Source organism: Malus domestica, chromosome 17 (genome assembly GCF_042453785.1).
Source record: "Malus domestica chromosome 17, GDT2T_hap1".
Lineage (NCBI taxonomy): Eukaryota > Viridiplantae > Streptophyta > Magnoliopsida > Rosales > Rosaceae > Malus > Malus domestica.
Genome location: NC_091677.1, coordinates 32,877,570 through 32,899,679, shown reverse-complemented (window position 1 = coordinate 32,899,679; position 22,110 = coordinate 32,877,570). Strand labels below are relative to the sequence as shown.

General features: G+C 38.4%; 2 protein-coding genes across 2 annotated transcripts; one reads left to right on the top strand and one right to left on the bottom strand.

Moving 5' to 3' along the window:
- The first annotated feature begins 1,509 nt into the window (after positions 1-1,509).
- On the top strand, positions 1,510-3,412 carry LOC103405999 (probable fructokinase-5). The gene is made up of 5 exons (XM_029096905.2): positions 1,510-1,780; positions 1,892-2,302; positions 2,626-2,760; positions 2,903-3,019; positions 3,141-3,412. The coding sequence occupies exons 1-5, from the start codon at positions 1,598-1,600 to the stop codon at positions 3,276-3,278; spliced, it is 984 nt and encodes a 327-aa protein (XP_028952738.1). The 5' UTR covers positions 1,510-1,597; the 3' UTR covers positions 3,279-3,412.
- Positions 3,413-7,614: 4,202 nt separating this feature from the next.
- On the bottom strand, positions 7,615-15,697 carry LOC103432308 (uncharacterized). The gene is made up of 7 exons (XM_008370496.4): positions 15,397-15,697; positions 9,137-9,236; positions 8,937-8,999; positions 8,791-8,838; positions 8,636-8,689; positions 7,932-7,989; positions 7,615-7,799 (listed from the first exon to the last, which is right to left on the bottom strand). The coding sequence occupies exons 2-7, from the start codon at positions 9,194-9,196 to the stop codon at positions 7,756-7,758; spliced, it is 327 nt and encodes a 108-aa protein (XP_008368718.1). The 5' UTR covers positions 9,197-9,236; positions 15,397-15,697; the 3' UTR covers positions 7,615-7,755.
- Between the last annotated feature and the right edge of the window lie 6,413 nt (positions 15,698-22,110).

The window sequence follows — 22,110 nt, the reverse complement described above, 5'->3', positions numbered from 1 at the left end:
GCCCTTGAAGTGTATTTTAGAAGAAGCATCAGTCATGTATTTCTTGTAGAAAACACTTCCAAGTGTTTTTCTAGTATTCACTTACAGTTTTACTATAAATTAGTTTTAAAAATATTTTCATCAAAAACGCTTTTAGTCATTCATAAAGCACTTGACACACATTTTATCGCCACACCCTGCGAACTCATAAAGGTGGCATAGGGCATCAAACTTCCCTTCTCCTGCAACCGCAACCCCTTTTTCGTTTCAACTAAGCATGGCTTATCTTTTAAGTATAATAACACAACTTCGAAACCATTTCGGTATGGGGTGTGATATTCACACACCTCTTTTTACTTCTCTCACACCTTTTTAATTTTCGATCGTTGAATCAGATGATTTAAAGAAGTTCAAATGATAGAAATTAACAAGGAGTGTGGGAGACCTAAAAAGGAGTGTGGATAGCACACCCCTTTCGGTATTACCATTAATTCGGGACGTGGCAACAATTACTGTTCGGACGCAGGGGTATTTTCCAACAAGCCCAAATTAGGAACGTGACACTATATGTCAAATAAAAATAAAACTCACTAATACAAGTAAAAAGTATTGGGGATCTCTTTGGAGGAGCTTCGCTCTTGTACGCATCAAAAGACAATAAAAAACGATTGAGATGTGCGGGAGAGAACCAGGCCTCTTCTGATTGTTTCTCTTAATAAGGGGAAAATGAATTGGATTAATACTCAATCTCGTATGATTCTCTAATCTCCTTCTAATTCAATTCCCTAGTGCGGGTACTGATAGGATTTCACAGTTACTCAAAGGCCATAGGAAATTGATTACAGATGGTACAATCCAATAACTCACGGAGATTGTCTTTAGTGGTTCCCTAGTCAAAGATATAACATCTTTTCTTTTTTTTATTAATAAAAAAATGGGGACAACTGGTGGTAAGTCACGGTTATCCACTCCTTCTAGGTCAAAATATAATATCTATTCAATTAGTTAAGGGTTTAGGGAGTTTGTCCAATACTCTAGTGGATAAGGTGTTGAGTTTTTACTTATGCCTCCTAAGTTTGAAAAGCCCTCATCTCTTAAATTATTGTATTCGAACCCTTCCCTTCCCTAAGTAATAATAAATTTAAAAAAAAAATTGTGAAGTAGGGAATAATTGGATAAACTACAGACGATAAGATCAACTTATCTTGTCCTGAAAGAACAATAGATCACATCTCAATTAGATTAGTCTTTCAAAATTCAAATCAACTTATCAATGCTTTAGCATCCGATAATATATATCTGTTTTGGCAATCGGACGGACAGTAGTGAGTATGGCAACCTTTCATTAATATTAGCCGTTTGATATTAGCTAGAATTTATACGTACTAACATATGCATAAATTAGTTTGCCTACTTTGTTTCGGTTTCGGATACCCAACAAACTGATGTCAGTTAGAGTTATATCGGAATATGGATGGTTGACAGACGCTAATTGAACTCTATATAAAGGGTTGGACATTGACCATTTAATAATTAATTTGATCTGTTTCACAGAAGCAGCGTTTTATAGATCGATAAAGTGATCTCCATTGCAAGAGTTAGAGAAAGTGAGTTGAAGATGGCGAATTCAGTGAGTCCACTAATTGTAGCGTTCGGGGAGATGCTCATCGACTTTGTGCCAGACACGGCCGGAGTTTCGTTGGCCGAGTCCACGGGGTTCCTCAAGGCCGCCGGCGGTGCACCTGCCAATGTGGCTTGTGCCATCACCAAGCTTGGTGGTAAATCGGCTTTCGTTGGCAAGGTAATAGAAACTAGACCGACCCGTCCATCTGATATTTTATTTAATTTTATGATTTAGAAATCAATCAATTAATTAGTTTTGTTTTAATTTCTTGATTCATAATTCATCTAGGTTGGAGATGACGAGTTCGGACACATGCTGATCAACATATTGAAGAAGAACGGGGTGAACGCAGAGGGAGTGTGCGTGGATAAGCATGCCAGAACAGCTTTGGCGTTCGTGACCTTGAAGAACGACGGTGAAAGGGAGTTCATGTTTTACCGGAACCCAAGTGCTGATATGTTGCTCAAGGATTCGGAGCTAAACATGGGTCTTATCAAGCAGGCTAAGATATTCCACTACGGATCCATAAGCCTCATAGCCGAGCCATGCAGATCGGCTCATATGGCAGCCATGAAAGCCGCTAAGGAAGCTGGCGTTTTGCTTTCCTACGATCCCAACGTCAGGTTGCCCCTCTGGCCCTCTGCTGATGCTGCTAGGCAGGAGATCAAGAGCATATGGAATCAGGCTGATTTCATCAAGGTACCAACACTTAACACATATATACTCATATCGATTTCTTTCTGTATAAGATTAATACACTATGATGATATATATTTATATATGTATGTATGTATCTGATCCGATCTATGTTATATATACTCATATCGATTTCTTTCGGTATAAGATTAATACACTATGATGATGATATATATATATATATATATATGTATGTATGTATGTATCTGATCCGATCTATGTTCTTCTAAAACTAAATATATTGGTAGCTAGATACGTATGAATATACGTAGTTGTTTGCGTTTTTGATGATTAATTAGTATATTCCTATATGGATATGTATATAGGTGAGCGACGATGAGGTGAACTTCTTGACGCAAGGAGATTCTGATAAAGAAGATGTGGTTCTGTCCCTGTGGCATGACAACCTCAAACTGCTCGTGGTCACTGATGGTGAGAAGGGCTGCAGATATTACACTAAGGTACGTTCGTACCCTAAACCTACTTCTTCTCATATCTTTCACAACATGTATACACACACTTGCAGATGACGATAATACAATATAAATGTATATATGACAGAAAATGTAAATTAATGATCATGTCATGATACTATATGTGCAGAAATTCAAAGGAAAGGTGGCCGGCTTCTCAGTTAAAGCCGTGGACACAACCGGCGCCGGTGATTCTTTTGTTGGTTCATTTTTGCTTTCCATGGCCAATGATATGTCCATCTTTGAGGTGATTACATTCAGTCCCAATCTAGACACTTCTTACTTTTTGGTTTCTATTTTCTGGGTTTTAAACTTTTAATTAACTTAATTATTCGTGCACATATATATATATATATATATATATATAGGACGAAGCAAAATTGAAGGAGGCTCTGAGTTTTGCAAATGCTTGTGGAGCTATATGTACAACTCAAAAGGGTGCAATTCCAGCTCTTCCAACCCAGTCTGATGCCCATGAGCTCATTTCCAAGTCCAAAGCCAAATAGATCCATCCATCCATGTTTTGATTTCCATCTTTAATTTGTTTAGCACCACATCCAAACCCTTTTTAATTAATTGTTTATTTTCTGGTTAGCCTAGTTTTTGAGGATAATGAGTAATAATATTTCAAATTTGTTAATTTCTCTATATTTTATGCTAAGCCTCTCCTCTCGCTCTAGCTATTCATATTCGGTTAATCTGTTGTGCACTTTTTATTTTATTATTGTAGAACACGTTATTCCAATTCTTTAATTTGAAAATACCACTACAAAGACAAAAACTTTACTTTTTTTAAACATATTTTCCATATCACACTTGTATCACTTCTCTAATAGGGATGAAACCATATGTATTGATGGACTCTACCTATTAGAGAGGTTGTACAAATGTGATAAAAGAATGTGATAAGTGTAGTAGTACTTCGACCAAAATAGGTTTTGTCATAACCACACTGACCAATAGCTCGTTTGAAAGTGACTGAAAATGTTTTTAAAATGACTAAAAGCATGTTTTTAGGTTCTAAAAGCAAATGTTTTATGTAAGAATCACATAACTAGTGATTCTTGAAGGAAGCTCATTAATTACTTTTACAAGATTCACTTGCATTTTTATTAAGGATTAATTCCAATAAAAAATTTGCTAGAAGCGCTTTCAGTCATTTTAAAAACATTTCTAAACGAACTCTAAAATATGCACTTTCTAAATTAGAATAGTTTACCCAATTTTCATTTTTTATATTTTGCTTGCCATCCCGGAAAGGGATCTCTCCGGATCCATTCCTTCTAATCCACCAAATCAGGGAATATGTGCCATTGAAATTCGATCCAACGGCTGACGTTATTATAACTTTTAAAGTGGGCCTTTGTTTGTAACCGTTAGATCAAATTTCAATGGTACGGATTCTCTAATTTGGTGGAATAGGAGGAAGGGATCCCGGATCCCTTCCTTCCATCCCTACTTCTTTTGTTATACTTTACCTTTCGTACTTTCTATTCTTTTGCACCCTAGAATTCTTCAACGGATTCTCTCATCTCCTAATCTTTCTTCATTTTTCCCTCCTCCTATTTGAATGGTTATGGTTAAACGACATCAACATCTTATATTGATCTTTTTTTATAGAGATAATAAGACAAAAAGTAATATACATGGTAAGAGAGGGGAAGAAAAGATGATGAGAATAGAAAGAGAGAGAGTTCTATTCTGAATTTCTCAAGGACAGCTAATTTCTTGACGTTTTGCTCAATTTTCCGGTTGACTTAAGTACAAAAATTACTCCTCGTAATCTTCTTTACATACTGCATTTTATTGGGCATTCATCAACGATGGAGCTCTCAAATTTCAAATTTCATCAAAGAGAAAATGGCAGGAAAGTAAAGAAATTAGAAAGCATTCGTATTCATCCTGCCCTTTCTTTTGACAAGACATTCATCCTCCTGACAATGGTCCCGACTGGCCATATAACTTAAAATCTGAAAATCCCAAAGGATAATTAAGATATGATGTAGATGGGTGTGATGTTGGACATGATAGCCTGGTATGACTATGAATTTGTTTGGAATCATACCCTTTTCATCCCCTTTTATTTTTGTGGTTATGGTTAAGCCACGTCAACCTTTTATATTCCTATTATTTTTTGTCTTATTATTTCAATAAAAAAATTAATATAAAATGTTGACGTAGCTTAATTATGACCACAGAAATATGAAGGGATGAGAAAGGTATGAAATGGGAAGGGCAAACAATTCAAGTCCTTTGTAGTGGGGCCAATACATAGAATAAATTTTTAATATTCTAGAAACACAACGTGATATGCAAAGTGTTATTACGCCAAGTGTCACAATAGTATAATACAGGTGGTTATAAACTTTTTTTTTTTCAAATTCCAGCCAATTGTATACTCAATGTACCAAACCGTGCTCTGCACGCTGACAAATCTCTCAATATGTAGAGACCTATTATTACCTACTTGAATCATTTTTTTTTCTTTCTTTTTTTGTTTGATTAAAAAGTTTAAATGTATGGTCGGACAAGTCATAAATAATTTTTTTGGTTTTTATCACAAATGATCACTGAAATTAATCATCACCATCAAGATGGTCTCTAAAATTAAAAATCAATCAATGTAGTCCTTGAAAATAGGTGTCGCAAATCGATGTGATACTTCCGTCACAATTTTGTTAAAAATTCTGTTAAGTGCTAATGTAGCACATAAATGGGCCCCATATTTTTTTTCTTACAAATGGTCCTTAAAATTGACTCGTGACATCAAAATAGTCCCCGAAATTAACCCATGAATTCAAAATAGTCATTGAAATTAAAAATGGATCAATGTAGTCTCGCAAAAGTATCTCAAATCAATATAGTCCTTCAATCATAATTCTGTCAAAAATTATGTTATGTGCTAATGTGACACATAAATGAGTCACGTCACACAAGTCTAATTAAATTTTAAAAAAATTACAAATATGCTTAATAATTTAATAGTTAATAAGAAAAATGTCAACCCAAAAACCCAATCTTGCAATCACCGTTGATCTCTGTCCACATTTTTCTACCTCCTTCGCTTTCTATTCTCTAAAAAATTCTCAATACACCCATCTTTACACACTTCGACACCTTTGCCGAATTAAACCTGGATCGAGATCACCTTTAGTGACGGCTTGGCCGATTGGCAACGACTTCTAAGACATCACAATTAATATTTAGGCAATCAACATCCTCACAACCTTAATCTTAGAGAACTTGTTCGGCGCTTCCTTGGTGGTCTGGTGATGCAAAGAATGGCAAGGTCTGCCTTGAGATAATGAGGTTATAAATGAGGTGCATCTATTGTTGGTTGAAAACTATTTCCATACCCCCTCTTAGGCCTTGGTTAAGACCTAGTTTGGGAGTGAGGTGCTTAAAAAAAAAGCACCCATGAAAAAAAGCTGTGAGGGTTTTAGGTGTTTGGTAAATTGAAAAAAAATGGCTTATTTTGGAAGCTGCTGTGAGAATAAGCTGAAATCAAAGGAAAAAGCTGAAGCTGCTATTTGCAGCTTTGGAAAACTGGCTTTTTTTCAAAGCACACGGAGCTACAGTGCTTCTTTAATGAAAAGACCAACTATTAGACTGCTTTTTTTTCCAAAAGCAGTTTTACAAAAAAGTTTACCAAACACTCTGCTGATTTATTTCACAGCCGCTTATTCTCACAGCAGTTTTTTTTCAAAGCACAGCAATACCAAACCAGCCCTAAGTCTTGTGTCTTTGGAGAATTTATGGAAGTGATCTCTTTTCGAAATAGGCCCTACTATAAAAAATAAAAATAAAATCCGTTGTGCAAAAAGGTATTTAGACAACCTTTTTTATTAATTATTGAACCCACATCAACACATAACAAATTTTTTTATAGAATTGTGACAGATGAACCACATTTATGTGTCACATCAGCACTTATCGGAATTTTTAGAATTGTGATGGAAAGACTACATTGATTTGCAACACCTATTTTCAAGAACTATATTAATTGATTTTTAATTTCATGGACCATCTTGTAAGGGTTAATTTCAAATATCATTTGTGATAAAAATCCTAATTTTTTTTTTTAATAAGAGGTATGTTTTATATTCACCCAGCAGTCAATTTCAATTGGGAAAAGAGGAATTTGCCCCTATCCATATTTGCTTAACCCCTTGTCCACATGCTTAGAGCTATGAAAATTATACAGGAGTTGATTTGTTGAGATCTATGAAACTACCTAGTTAGTGAAAATCAAAAACAAAAACAATATATCGGAAGTGACCTTCGCTCCCCTTTTGTCCTCTTGCACTCTTCTGTTTAGTTATGTCCGTTAATTCTGCTTCGGTCAACTCAATACTAAAGCTAGAAGAAAGGGAGTGCTAGAGGGTAATAAAAGTGGTGTAAAAATCATTTCACAAGAAAAATGCATATATGTAAAGATAACCTGCCTTAAATCACTAGTTGTATACAACCATGTGTAACGAGAGAGAGAGAGAGAGAGAGAGAGAGAGAGAGAGAGAGAGAGAGAGAGAGAGAGAGAGAGAGAGAGAGAGAGAGAGAGAGAGAGAGAGAGAGAGAGAGAGAGAGAGAGAGAGAGAGAGAGAGAGAGAGAGAGAGAGAGATGGTTGTACAAAACTGGTGACACTCAAGGAGATGGTTGTACAAAACTGGTGACACTCAAGAATCGTATGTAAACCAGAAATAAGATGCTGAAAAGAGTGAATAACCATTTAGGTTTTTTTAATTTTGTAAGTAGCTCTATCATTGTTAATAAGAAAAGCAATAACGTCCCGCATCAAAACTTGGAACGCCAGAAGTTACAGTTTAGTTTCAAAGGCAGTAACGTTGGGGCAATGCATGTTTTATAGACATGATCACATCATCTTCACCAAGTCTGTTGTCAGGAACAGAATATTACCCAGCACAATATTAGGTATCACAATAACAGTCTGAGGTTCTTACAAGATCAAAACACCAAAAGCTCCTTCATTCGTTGGCAGCTGTATCCTCAGAAGCCGGACTTCCTCCATCTACGCAAAGTAGTATAACAACGTAAATGGCTTTTCTTTTCTTTCTTTCCTTTTTAAATATTCGGAGAAACAATTTGGAAAGAACAGTTCATTAACGGAAATGGCTTTATGGAATTCTAATGTTTAGCATACCTTCACCATCTGCTGGAGCACAAGGAGACTTTCTGTATCGTGTTTGCTGCTGTGTGGGCTGAAGCACGAAACAAAAAAGAGTATTAAAGCAGCAATAAAATAACTAAGGAGAACCATGGAATGTCTAAATTATGTCCTTGAAACCGCTAATGCATAAGAGGGTAGGAGGTGAGGAGGAGAGCAGATTGACACGAATAGAAAAATATGAATATTGATGTATCTAATCCGAAAACATAAAGGATTTGTTCCAACTCTAGCATCATGCTCCAGCAAGATTATACTTAAGATGCAACTACTTGGCATGGTGCCATTTATATGCAATACTTATCAAAGAGAATGGTATTCTTCTGCTACATCACACTCCAAACAATATATCATGAATTTTAGAACATCGTTGTCTTGTGGTGAGCGCATACAAGTTTGCCATCTCATCTAAAAGCCTGATACTGTGGCCTAATCAAGACTTCCGAACAACATTGTATTCAACCAAAGCTACCTAACTACCAATAATACTAAAGTAACTTCATCTGCTTCTCGTGCCAAAATCAGTAAATAGCCGTCAACTAGTTGACATCACAGCATGTAGATTATTAAATACAGAGTTTTTAACATACCACAAAACATGGTTCAACAGGTCCAAAAACTCTCGAAAGCCAAATCCGAATGATAAGGTGGACACAACCAAGACAGAAAATGGGAAATACCTGTAATTTTGGCCGAAGGGCTTCAAGTGGTCCTTTTGGCTTTTCAACACCTTGCTGTTATCATCCAAAAATCATCAAATGATATGAAATCATTAACAAAATAATTGTTTCCTACTGTTGCAACTGGCGGGTATTGTTAGTGTTGGGAAGGCTACCTTTCCTAGTGCCCAGTCAGCAGAATCAAAATAAGCGCGTTCATGGTCCTGAGATCAATAGAAAAAGTCTTAGACTAAAAACAGTACAGCTAGCATATAATTCGAACAGGACGTAAGATCTGAGCATTATCAAATTCAAATATCACCTTTGAAATTAGTGGTGGTTTTTTTGGAATGATTCCACCATACTTTTTCTTTATAACTTCCTCCTAGAAAAACAAACTTGGGTCAATCCTCTATAGCAGCACAAAGATTTTGATACAAACAATTTTGTACGTATTTCTCCATAAGGTTCTTTACAATAACAAGTATTAAGCATCTTGGGAAACCAAAGTATAATCACAACCTCCTCTGGGGAAGATTTTTCAGACCCCTCATCCACCCGTTGCTCTTTCCCGTCCTCCATCCCCAAAATAACGTCTTTCACACCACCCTGCAAATACAAGCTGCAGCAGCATACTAGTTATTTTCAAGTCATCAACCAATGCGCAATGAAACTAACTCACAACTCACAATGCATCTACTATATATCTGCACATTGCAACCGAATTAAACAAGAGAAATACAACAACAACAACAAAGCCTTTTCCCACTAAGTGGGGTCGGCTATATGAATCCTAGAACGCCATTGCGCTCGGTTTTGTGTCATGTCCTCCGTTAGATCCAAGTAATCAAGTCTTTTCTTAGGGTCTCTTCCAAAGTTTTCCTAGGTCTTCCTCTACCCCTTCGGCCCTGAACTTCTGTCCCGTAGTCACATTTTCGAACCGGAGCGTCAGTAGGCCTTCTTTGCACATGTCCAAACCACCGGAACCGATTTTCTCTCATATTTCCTTCAATTTTGGCTATTCCTACTTTACCTTGGATATCCTCATTCCCAATCTTATCCTTTCTCGTGTGCCCATACATCCCCCGAAGCATCCTCATCTCCGCTACACCCATTTTGTGTACATGTTGATGCTTCACCGCCCAACATTCTGTGCCATACAACATCGTTGGCCTTATTGCCGTCCTATAAAATTTTCCCTTGAGCTTCAGTGGCCTACGACGATCACACAACACGCCGGATACACTCTTACACTTCATCCATCCAGCTTGGATTCTATGGTTGAGATCTCCATCTAATTCTCCGTTCTCTTGCAAGATAGATCCTAGGTAGCGAAAACGGTCACTTTTTGTGATCTTCGCTAGATTGCTCCGGTCATTAGTGTGGATAAGTATATAAATGGATAGAGATAGGAAAGCAAACACAAGATGTACGTGATTCACCCAGATTGGCTACGTCCACGGAATAGAGGAGTTCTCATTAATTGTGAAGGGTTTACACAAGTACATAGGTTCAAGCTCTCCTTTAGGGAGTACAAGTGAATGATTTAGTACAAATGACATTAGGAAATATTGTGGGAGAATGATCTCGTAACCACGAAACTTCTAAGTCCCGGAGTGTGGTATCGGCTTGACTTTCCTTATCTGTCTCATAGGTAGATGTGGAATCTTCTCTGGAAGTACTCTTCCTCCATCCAGGGGTGGTATCTGTAACTGGTGGAGATGCACAAGGTAATGTATCAATGTCACTTGAAGCTTACTTGTAGTTTCAGGCTTGGTCAAGCGCGATACAAACCATGTAGTAGGAGTCCTCCAAGTCGCCGAGCTAGGGGATCTGCTGAAAGAGGTAACAGACAAGGTAAGCAATCAGAGCTCCGGCTGATTGTTCACATTCTCCCTATCTTGCAGGCAGCATGAAGGATAAAGAGAAGAAAAATGAGAAGAGATGATATGGGATACTTTTGCTTTTGAAGAAGTAACTTTCCACAGGCTTATTCTTGAACTGGGCTGGAGGGTTTTCTGGTTTCCTCCAAAGTATAAGGCCGACTGAAGAATTTGAGGGTCAAAACAAGTCCATCAAATCTAGAGTACGTTCGACCCTGCTGATATGGGATACTTTTGCTTTTGACAGAGTAGTGGATATATCGGCACGTGTGCTGTTACGCTTGTCTCCACATGCTTCCTTGTATCCTTCTCACTTGCCCTATCCTCAGGCAGATGCGGTATCTTCCTTGGAAGCATAAGATGTTGAAGATGAGTACTCGAGAGCAATGCCAGGGTAAGGGGTTCCAGGCAGTCAGTTCCTGGCTGGAAGCTTGATTCCAAGTGCTGACTGATTGCTCTCTTTCTCCTTGTCTTGCAGGTAAGAACAAGGTCAAAGGAAAAGACAGGGAAAAAGCATGATATGGGATACTCTTGCTTTTAACCCTGGTGATATGAGATATTCTTGCTCTAGTATAGCTTGTTTACAGAGGTATTATCGGGGGGAAAGAAAGCTGAATATTTTGAAAGGCTTCGTTGGGAGTGCCCTCTCAGATAAGAGGAAGGGTTGAGCATTTTTGCAGGTCTGCCTGTCCGTTGGGGATGGAGGTCGCCATATATAGGAGTCTCCCTAACATCAAGTAATAATGCTATTCCTTTACCCTGCTTGGTCATAGCACGGTAGTGGGAGCTGCCAGCTTCACAAGTTTTAACTCTGTCAGAGCACTTTGAAAAAGTGGTCTGTGGTATCTGGAAAGCTGATGTTGCGTGTGAAGATTACAGACAAGCTTTATCCAAGGAGATCCGGCTCTTGAAGTTGGGAAAGTGGTGCCTCTTCGGTTTTCGAACAAGCAATCCTGTCGGGGATCTGGCTCTCGAGATTCGGAGAACGATGCCTCTTCGATTTTTGAGAAAGCAATCATGCTGGGGGTCTGGCTCTCGAGATTCGGAGAGCGGTGTCTTCGATTTTTGAGAAAGCAATCATGCTGGGGGTCTGGCTCTCGAGATTCGGAGAGCGATGTCTTCGATTTTTGAGAAAGTAATCATGTTGGGAGTTGGGAGTGTTTTCTCGAATATGAGTAAAGGTTGGGCATGTTTGCTAGTCTACCTTGCCACGAAGCACAGAGGTTGACACACAGGGACTTTCCAATTATCCAGCAGTGGTACTGTTCCTTTACCCTCTCTTCGATTTTTGAGAAAGTAATCATGTTAGGAGTCTAGCTCTCGAGATTCGGAGGGCGGTGCCTCTTCGATTTTGGAGCAAGCAATCTTGTTGGGGGTGTTTTCTCGAATGTGAGTAAAGGTTGGGCATGTTTGCTAGTCTACCTTGCCACGAAGCACAGAGGATGACACACAGGGACTTTCAAATTATCCAGCAGTGGTACTGTTCCTTTACCCTCTATTCGATTTTTGAGAAAGTAATCATGTTGGGAATCTGGCTCTCGAGATTCGGAGGGCGATGCCTCTTCGATTTTGGGGCAAGCAATCTTGTTGGGAGTGTTTTCTCGAATGTGAGTAAAGGTTGGGCATGTTTGCTAGTCTATCTTGCCATGAAGCACAGAGGTTGACACACCGGGACTTTCCAATTATCCAGCAGTGGTACTGTTCCTTTACCATTGTGGGTAATAATATGGTAGCTAGGCCGTCAAAATTTATGTGTCTAAACTTTGTTAGTGTTGTTTATTTGCTATTCTTTTACCCTTCTTGGTCAGAGCGATGTAGTGAGAGTTGCAAGCTTCACGTGTCTCGACTTTGTCAGAGAACTTTGGCAAAGTTATATGTGGTACCCATGAGCTACTGTTGCGTGTGGGAAGTGGGTGATTGAACAGTACGATTCATGTGCTTTCTACTTCGCCAGAAATCTTCGACAGAATGCCCATAATTTCCGCAAAGCTGAGTGTGCGTGTGACAGGTGCTGACAAGGCTGGAAAAGTAGTCTCAACTTTGTCAGAGAACTTTGGCAAAGTTATATGTGGTACCCATGAGCTACTATTGCGTGTGGGAAGTGGGTGATTGAACAGTACGATTCATGTGCTTTCTACTTCGCCAGAAATCTTCGACAGAATGCCCATAATTTCCGCAAAGCTGAGTGTGCGTGTGACAGGTGCTGACAAGGCTGGAAAAGTAGGTGCCTCTTCGATTTCTGAGATCGACCCTCGTGGTCTCTGAGCAGCCCAGCTTTTGAGAAAGCAAACCTCTTCGATTTCTGAGATCGGCCCTCGTGGTCTCTGAGCAGCCCAGCTTTTGAGAAAGCAAACCTCTTCGATTTCTGAGATCGGCCCTCGTGGTCTCTGAGCAGCCCAGCTTTTGAGAAAGCAAACCTCTTCGATTTCTGAGATCGGCCTTCGTGGTCTTTGAGCAGCCCAGCTTTTGAGAAAGCAAACGCCTCTTCGATTTCTGAGATCGACCCTCGTGGTCTCTGAGCAGCCCAGCTTTTGAGAAAGCAAACGCCTCTTCGATTTCTGAAGCTTCGTCGAGTGCAGATTTTTATAGAGGCTAACATTAAGTTCCAAAGCACACTTGAATATCCACCTGTAGAAGCTCCATTCTTGCACTTCTAAGAACTTGATTTGTCCGACCTCTTCTCTCTTCTACACCTTTGAAAATGTCTGGCCCCTCCGACCGTCGTTTTGACTTGAACCTTGTTGAAGAGGCAGCCCCGCCTTCTCCAGACAACATATGGCGCCCATCCTTCGTCTCCCCTACTGGTCCTCTTACCGTTGGGGATTCCGTGATGAAGAATGATATGACCGCTGCGGTAGTGGCCAGGAACCTTCTCACTCCCAAAGATAACAGACTACTTTCCAAACGGTCTGATGAGTTGGCTGTTAAGGATTCTCTGGCTCTTAGTGTTCAGTGTGCAGGTTCTGTGTCTAATATGGCACAACGCCTATTTGCTCGAACCCGCCAAGTTGAATCATTGGCGGCTGAAGTGATGAGTCTCAAACAGGAGATTAGAGGGCTCAAGCATGAGAATAAACAGTTGCACCGGCTCGCACATGACTATGCTACAAATGAAGAGGAAGCTTGACCAGATGAAGGAATCTGATGGTCAGGTTTTACTTGATCATCAGAGATTTGTGGGTTTGTTCCAAAGGCATTTATTGCCTTCGTCTTCTGGGGCTGTACCGCGTAATGAAGCTCCAAATGATCAACCTCTGATGCCTCCTCCTTCTAGGGTTCTGTCCAGTACTGAGGCTCCGAATGATCCCCCTCCGGTGCCTTCTCTTTCTGGGGCTCTACCGACTGCCGAGACTTCTCCTAAGCAACCTTTGTGAAGGCTCCCTCTTGTTTGTTTATTTTGACTCAAGTATATGTACATATTTGTAATTTATCAAGATATCAATAAATAAGCTTTCCTTCATTTCAACGTATTGTGTTAAATCACCAAAGCCTTCTTCGCTAAGTTCTTTGAATTTTCTTTTGTTGAAGCTTGTATGTTGGAGCTTTGTGAGTGGAGCATGTAGGTTGAGGTAGTGTTCCCTTAATTTCCCGAACGAGGACAACTTCGTAGGTTGAAGCTTGTATGTTGGAGCTTTGTGAGTGGAGCATGTAGGTTGAGACAGCGTTTCAGTCTTTCAGAACAAAAACAAATACATCCTAGCATTAATACTCCCATAAATACAGTGACAATCAATTATTTAGGTAAAAGAACGGTGAACCGGAAAGGTTGTAGACTATATTGTTGGCACAAACAAGTATGCTATGATCTCCCAAACTCATTCGTAGCAATCGTCTTAACATTTACATGGTGATATATTCAATTCAGTTCTCAAATAGGTCCATAGTTCTTTGTAAGACAGCTCAATAAGCTAAAACTAGCTATTACAATTATTGGGTATGCCGTATACATATCATTTAATATTCACCTCAATTTCCTCAAAAAGTTAAACAGAAGTGTTGATAATAATAGTCAAACTATATTAAAAAGGCTTTACTTTAGCTACACCGCTTGAAACTCAATTTTAATCTCACTTTGCCTGGTAACTCAAAACTCACTACTTTACTTCCCCTCCCTGAAACTCAAAATCCACACCACTTTGCCCCTAGAACTCGATTTTGATGCTATTTTGCCCTCTAAAACTCAAAAATCATCATTTTACTCTATAAAACTCAAAATTTTCTCCACATCGCCTTAATTTTGTGAATTCCATTACGTGAGTTTGATTTGAATGCACTAGGCTAATCAATTTATTTATTTATTTTTTCCATTTCAGCAACTCAAGCACAGCATCCCAAAAAAAAAAATCCAATTCTTAATTTCTTCTTTTAAACTTAATATATTTTTTATTGTTGAATGTTAGTGAAGATTTATAATCAAATTCATTGGCACATGTCAGAGGCTACTGTTGAGTTTCAGGAAGAGAGAGAGTTTACAAGTTAAACTGGAACAAATTTTAAGTTTCAAGAATAAAGTGGTCGACTTTTCAATTAATAAAATCGAATTCCAGAGCGTAGCTAAAAATAAACCTTAAAAAAAAACAATTAATTTTCTGAATTTCGACCGCAGAATATGATATACTACAGAAATTTGGTCCAAGCTGATAAAACATTGAACAATCAAATAAACGAGATTAGGTGAAAATTCTTCCACAAAAAAATAAACAAACGATGTTGAAAATTAAAAAATTTTAACCTAATTTTATTTAATTTCACATTTGTTATCATATCCAGATCAAATGTAGTTGTAATTTGGTTATATCCATCATCAAAACTTTTGAGAATTACAAGCAGCAAGTCAGTAATGCAATTCAAATTCTAAGAAAAAGAATTCAAAAAAAAAAAAAACTCAAGAATTCGTACCTGAAAGCGATCTAGATGGATGAAAAATCTAGAGAGAGAAGGCGAATCTTAGAGAGAGAGGGAGGGAGGAGGAGTTTAGGGTTTAAAATGGTAAGAGGGGTGGTGGGGGGAAGAGGGTAGGAGGAAATGTCGTCACGTGGTGCGAGGGCTGTTTCTGCATTGGGTGGTAGCGATGAATCTGATTATTATCTCCCCATCCATTGTTTTAGTCACTGTCATTTTCTGGTTACTCACTCAACTTAACGCGTTTTCTTTTCCTTCATTTCTCTCCCAAACAACCAGCAAACTTGTTATAATTTTCTTTAACTTATTCTTTGGACAGTGCTTATCTACATATTACTTTTTTATCTTCCGTATATTTTCTTAATTTTCGACAGTCGAATTAAATAAGTTGAAGAGGATTAAAAGATAAAAATAAACAAAATGTATGTATAAATTTCTTTTTTGTAAATGTGTGGATGGTACACTTATTTTTTACGTGGTTAAAGGAATCCGGACGAAAAGGGTATGGATGGATGGTACGGAATTTCGCAAGTATTTTTCAGGGGCGGGGGAGTGGGAAATTTCCCATGCGAATCTAGTCTAATGGCAAAGGCGGAATTGGTATGGGCGGCTTTGTTGGCTTGTATTGATATGGGTTTGATGTGGTTCAGATTGAATGAGATTCTATAGGACTTGTGGATATGATTAACGGCAAGATTCAACCAAATGTTGCAATTGAAGCACTCCTTCTTGATATTCAATATGTGAAGTAGCGGTTGGGGTTAGTGGATGTCATTTTTGCTCATTGTATTTGTAATATGGCAACACATAGGGGTGGGTTCGGTTTCAATCGGTTCAGTTTTTTGTCAAAGTCGAAACCAAACCACAATTTTGGTTCGGTTCAATTTTTTTTATTATTCAGTTCGATTTTTTCGGTTTTTATTCGGTTCAATTTGTTTGGCTCGGTTTCAGTTTGGTTCAGTTTTTTGTAAAACCTTTTTTTTTTTATTTGAAAATTGGTCTATGCTGTACAACTTTGCTTACAGTTTTTCCATTTCAAAGAAAGAAAGGGAATAAAAAAAAGAGAAAGAGAAAGAAGATGCATGGAGGGTTGGGTGGGGAGAAAAAAAAGGAAGAAAGCATAGGGTCGAATGGGGAGAAAAAATGGAAGAAAGAAGAGGGTTAGGTGGGGAGAAGAAAAATGACTTGGATTATGGGTTAATGGTTGGTCTAAAACAAAAGCTTAAAACTTGGGTCTAAACTTAAATTGGGCTTGGAATATAAACACTCAAATATTAAATAAATAAATAAACTTAATTATATTTAATTTGGTTTGGTTTTTTAATCACTGAAATCGAAATCAAACCAATACCTTTCTGTTTGGTTAGTTTTCGTACTTCGGTTCGTTTTTTTTTTTTCGGTTCGGATTTTTTCGGTTTTTGGTTTTTTCAACCCACCCTTAGCAGCTTTTGCCTTATAGAAGAAAGGCTCTTATGGATAGGACTATTTCAAGACAAAGTGGTTATTTAACACTTTGACTTCTAACGTAAACATTTCAATTCGAATCTAATAAAATTCTTTCCTTTAAAATTTAAAAAAAAAAAAACACCTATTATTTCCTAGTTTCAAAATAGGCAACAAACTTGCATTTATTTGCGACCAATAATAAAATTGTAAAACCTCGTTTGCTCTAGGATTTGATGGGATTCAATTAGATAACACACAAACTTCATGGTATATAAAGGATGTATATGTACATTTCAATTTATCAAGAGTGATGTTACGCCCACTCCAACCATCTTATACTCCTACCCTCCAACCCTTCATAAAAAGTAGAAACAAAAAAACAAGTAAAAATTCTTCTTCAATTTTTCCAGGCTTTAACAAAATTACCCCGCAACTCCCAATGTCACTATCAACTCCTCCCCTCAAAATCCCAGAACAGTCACTAGCCCCATAAACCCCAGCCAACCCACCACCAACACCCAAATCCTTAGCCCACCCGTACCAAAAGCCCCATCTCAACCGCATCAACACCCTCAAAACCACGTCGCACCACTATCCAGCGCCCCATCTCGGTGGCCAACCATCGCAGCACCGCCACGTTCAAAAAACAGTTCTTGACAACTCAGTTAAGGGTTGTGTGAACATTTTTCCTTTTGTTTTTAAAATGAGAAAAAGACGGGGAAATATAATGTGAGAGTGGGGAAAAAATTATGAGGGGCTTGGCTTGCCATTAGATTTCGTTGAGTGGCATTACAATCCACTCAAAGGTCGTCACGTGACCAGTCTCAAATGTAATATTTTATCATTAGCCTTTTTTACATCACGACGCGCCGCCACGTGCAACATCTAGAATCATTTTTTTCTTTTTACATTCGCTCACGCATAAAGACATTGTTATAGTTACAATGTGCTAAGCGCAACATACAATGTTTAATTATAAAATTTGGACTTGTCAAGAGACATTCTTTCATTTTATTTTTTTTGGCTAAAGATGTATGAACTTTTGCACCGTTAGATTTAAATTAAGATATTGCATGTAACATCCCACATCGTCCATGGATGAGGATCCTATAAGCCTTATATGTATATTCTCATCTCTACCTAGCACGAGGCTTTTTGGGAGCTTACTAGCTTCGGATTCCATCGGAACTCCGAAGTTAAGTGAGTTCGCATGAGAACAATCCCGCGATAGGTGACCCACTGGGAAGTTCTCGTGTGAAGAACTTCCCAGAAATAAAACCTTGAGGGTGTGGTCGGAGCTTAAAGCGGACAATGTCGTGCTACGGTGGAGTCGAGCCCGGGATGTGGTGGAGGTCCGGATCGGGATGTGACACTGCAAGCCTCTCAACTTGAAAAGAGAGAAACACATAAATGAAATGAAGTTAAACATGATGTTCCCATATCACAAATGCCGCGAAATTCTCATTGAAAAATTATTCATTAGAAATATTGGGAAAATTACAAGGAAATTATGATAAATTTAAAGTGAAATAACATTCTTCTAAGAAGCACCTAGACTAGGTTGAGGAGCAGATATTTCAATCACTTTAAAATGATTCAAGCCCATTGTGGTTTAACAAAGTTTACAACTGGTGCAATAGTATATCCCTTGATATTTCCTTGCATGATACGACGAAACTTATCTGCACAAAGGGAATAAAGGAGAAAAATGGAAAAGATGATGAGAGTACACTTCTTTGACTGGAAGCCACGAACTGGAATCTGGTGGATGTCCTGTTGTCAAAGTTAGGCAAAAATGGTCAAACAACGCAGGCATGTTTTTTTCTTTCTATAAAGCGTATTAGAGTTTGATTATTATATAGGGGGTACACAGAGTAAGGATTTTAGAGCTTGTTTGGATGTGTTTTTAAAATGATTGAAAGTATTTTTGGTGTAAATATTTTAGGAAACAATCCTTAGTAAAAATGTTAATAAATCTTGAAAAAGCATTTAAAGTACTTCATGGAATAAACACATAACTAATGTTTCTTGTAGAAAGCACTTAAAATGTTTTTGGAACTTAAAAACATTTTCTCTAAAAGCCACTTTCAATCATTTTAAAAGCATAGTCAAACGAGCTTAGTCGTAATAGAATGTAGGAGAAAAAGTTGCGTGATTTTGAGAATTTGATTATTGGTTCGTAGATATGGGTTTATAGATAAATTTTAGGGTAAATCTCAGTTTACTACCCTCAAGTTTCGTAGTTTTCAACATTTGGTACATGAAATTTTTTTCGTCCCAAAGTCATACCTAAAGTGTTAATTTTGGGACAATCTCATACATCTGTTAGTCTGGCTGTTAAATCTTCTGTTAACTGGTGACGTGGCGTCCATGTGGACAATGACTGTGCGCCACGTGTCATTAAGGGGTCCATTTGGAAATTAAAATTTCAAAATAAAAAAAAAACACACACACACACACACCCGTCTTCTACCTCCCCCCAACCCCCTCCCCCCTTATGCACACCCTCTCCGCACACCCACCCTCAATTCCCTCTCCCAAACCCTTAAAGCCATTAATCTCTACTTTCTCTATCTAACCATCATCTACCTTCGAATTCTAGGGTTTCTCCTTTCTCTCTCTGTCATATCTTGTTCCGCTTTGGCCGTTGACTGCAGCGTACGACGATCATGGGGTCGATCCCTGATCCTGGCAAGTTGACTGAGTAGACTCCGCAAAATTTCGATGAGTTCGAGCGACGACTTCACCGAGCTTGGGTGAGTTCTAGCAACAAAACTTCCTGAAGAAATTTGAGGCCATCAAGCTCAAAATCCAGACCTGGAGCACGAGACCAAGGCCTCGCTCGAGTAGCACAAGGTCTCGATCAGGGACATCTTCGAAGTCGCGATTGGCAAGATCGAGAAGAGCAAGGAGGCAACACTCAAGATGTTGAAGAGAGCCACAACGATGACAAGTATGGAGAGGTAGATGACGACGAGGGATTGCTGATGAATCTCAAGTCGTTGTGATTGATGATGGATTCTGAAGGGTTCTAGAGGTTCGTAAGAGTGATGATGAAGGAATTGGAGGCTCTGAGGTTCTAGAGATCCGGTGAAGTTCGTGCTGAAAGCGATATCGGTGGTGTTTCTGGTGGAGAAGATAGTGGAGATGAGCGATATGGGGTGTGCAGAGGATAGGGGTTCTAGAAGAAAGAATGGGAGGGAAGGGTTGTGGGGAGTTAGAAGACGGGTGTGTTTTTTTTCTTTCGAATTTTTTATTTCCAAATGGACCTCTTAATGACACATGGCGCCCAGTCATTGTCCACATAGGCGCCACATCATCAGTTAATAGAAGACTTAATAGCCAAACTAACAGATATATGAAATTGTCCCAAAATTAACACTTTAGGTATGAAACTTGAGGGTAATATACTGAGATTTACCCTAAATTTTAATTTTAGTTTTAATTGCATCTTGTCCTAACAGTAATTGTATAATAGGATAAAGGAGACAATTTATATTTAAAACTTAAGTTGAGTGTGGATGAGATTATATGAGTTCAAATAAAATTTTTCAAAATAGAATTGTGCGAATTACCATGGAACTTTTAGTGCTCAATCTATCAAGAGTAGTGTAATGCCCACTCCAACGAGATATTTTTCAGTGTGATGGGAATACGGTCCGATATACCAAAAGTAATAATACAAAGAAAAACTAATGAAAATGGCTTGAAAGCTTTGAGTTTTAACGATAAGGACAAAATAAAGAGTAAATTGAATAGTACCATGACTGACTTTTTAGTGTAAAAATATGGTTTTTCGTTAAAGTGAACAATATCAGAAGCTTTTCGTTAAAGTTTTCATAATACAATTGGTTGGACATTTGAAGAAATTTTTTTAACCAATTGTATTATGACATTTGGTGAAACAGACTGTGTTTTCAATACATTGACCCTAGAACTACATTATATTCCTTACCTCCATAAAAAGTAAAATAAAAGTCGTTCCCACCCACCATTATACTTAAAATAGTCTTATATACGTACCCTCCATAAAAAGTTCAACAAAATGTCTTTCCCACCCACCATTATACTTAAAATAGCCCTACATATTTCTTCTTCAATTTTTCCTTGCTTTAACAAAATTAACCTATCACTATCAGTCCCATCCCCTCAAAATTCCCAGAACAGTCGCACTAGCCCCATAAACCCCAGCCAAGCCTCCACCAACCGCCCCAAATACTCAGCCCAACCGCACCACCACCCCCAAAACCCCATCTCAATGTACCAACACCCACAAAACCACGTCGAACTAACATCCAGCGCCTTGCGTCTGTCGCCAACCATCGCGGCACCACCACATCCACAAAATAGCTCCCGACAACGCAGTTAAGGGTTTAGGTCTGCATGTATATAATTGGGTATCAATTTTCAATTGGAAAAAATGAGCAACCACGACCATTCATTTGGGCATAAAGATTAATGCCCACACCACACACTAACATTTTTTTAAGTTTTCAGAATGGGAAGGAGAGAGGGAGAGAGCATGAAAGTGGGGAATATCATATATACGCTAAGATCACATGTAGATGAAGTTTTATAAAATATAAAAATTGATCGGTGCTAAATTAAATTAAAGCCCATGATTGTATTTTTATGATAGAAAATTAAATTATCTTTTTACATTCTTTTAGTTGACAAACAGACGTGCGTTAATACGTAGTTTAGATGATCTCGGCAACGAACAACTGAAAGTCAAGCCCTATGGAACATAATTTTGAAAAAAAAATCACATAAATTAAGGAGAAATTAAAAGGTTCTTGAAATAGAAAAAGATTATGACGACTCGTATTCTATTTTAACGAGTAGGAAATTTATTTACTAACGATAATAAATAGAATGATAAGCATCACTATCACATTTGATTACGAGCAAAAATATAATGCGCATCACCGTCAGTTTAGTGATGAGGAGCAAAAATATTTGCTTGGAATGCTACGTGAAGGCTCATATCATGGACGAAAAAGGCGGAATCAGATAGCTGCAAAAGCGGAGTACACAATCACACAGATGTTCCGTATCCATAATCCATCCATATCCAAAACCACCACCATATGACTACGACAAACACTCCTTCTTTATCCACGCGCTCGCACAGCGCGTGCTCTACTCTCCTACTGTCTTAACCCCGCCACATAGCAGTAACTCCTCCCTCCCATCCTTCTCTCTTTCCCTCCCTCCGAAGCAAGAGCGGGCCACCGGCAAGCGCGTTGGGGAAAACCTACCGCC

Excerpts from the sequence above, each read along its gene's own strand:
- LOC103405999 (XM_029096905.2), top strand. The coding sequence starts at position 1,598 with ATGGCGAATTCAGTGAGTCCACTAATTGTAGCGTTCGGGGAGATGCTC. Across the intron at positions 2,303-2,625 it reads ATCAGGCTGATTTCATCAAG|GTGAGCGACGATGAGGTGAA; the intron begins GTACCAACACTT and ends ATATGTATATAG. Across the intron at positions 2,761-2,902 it reads GCTGCAGATATTACACTAAG|AAATTCAAAGGAAAGGTGGC; the intron begins GTACGTTCGTAC and ends CTATATGTGCAG.
- LOC103432308 (XM_008370496.4), bottom strand. The coding sequence starts at position 9,196 with ATGGAGGACGGGAAAGAGCAACGGGTGGATGAGGGGTCTGAAAAATCT. Across the intron at positions 9,000-9,136 it reads AAAAATCTTCCCCAGAGGAG|GAGGAAGTTATAAAGAAAAA; the intron begins GTTGTGATTATA and ends TTGTTTTTCTAG. Across the intron at positions 8,839-8,936 it reads AACCACCACTAATTTCAAAG|GACCATGAACGCGCTTATTT; the intron begins GTGATATTTGAA and ends TATTGATCTCAG.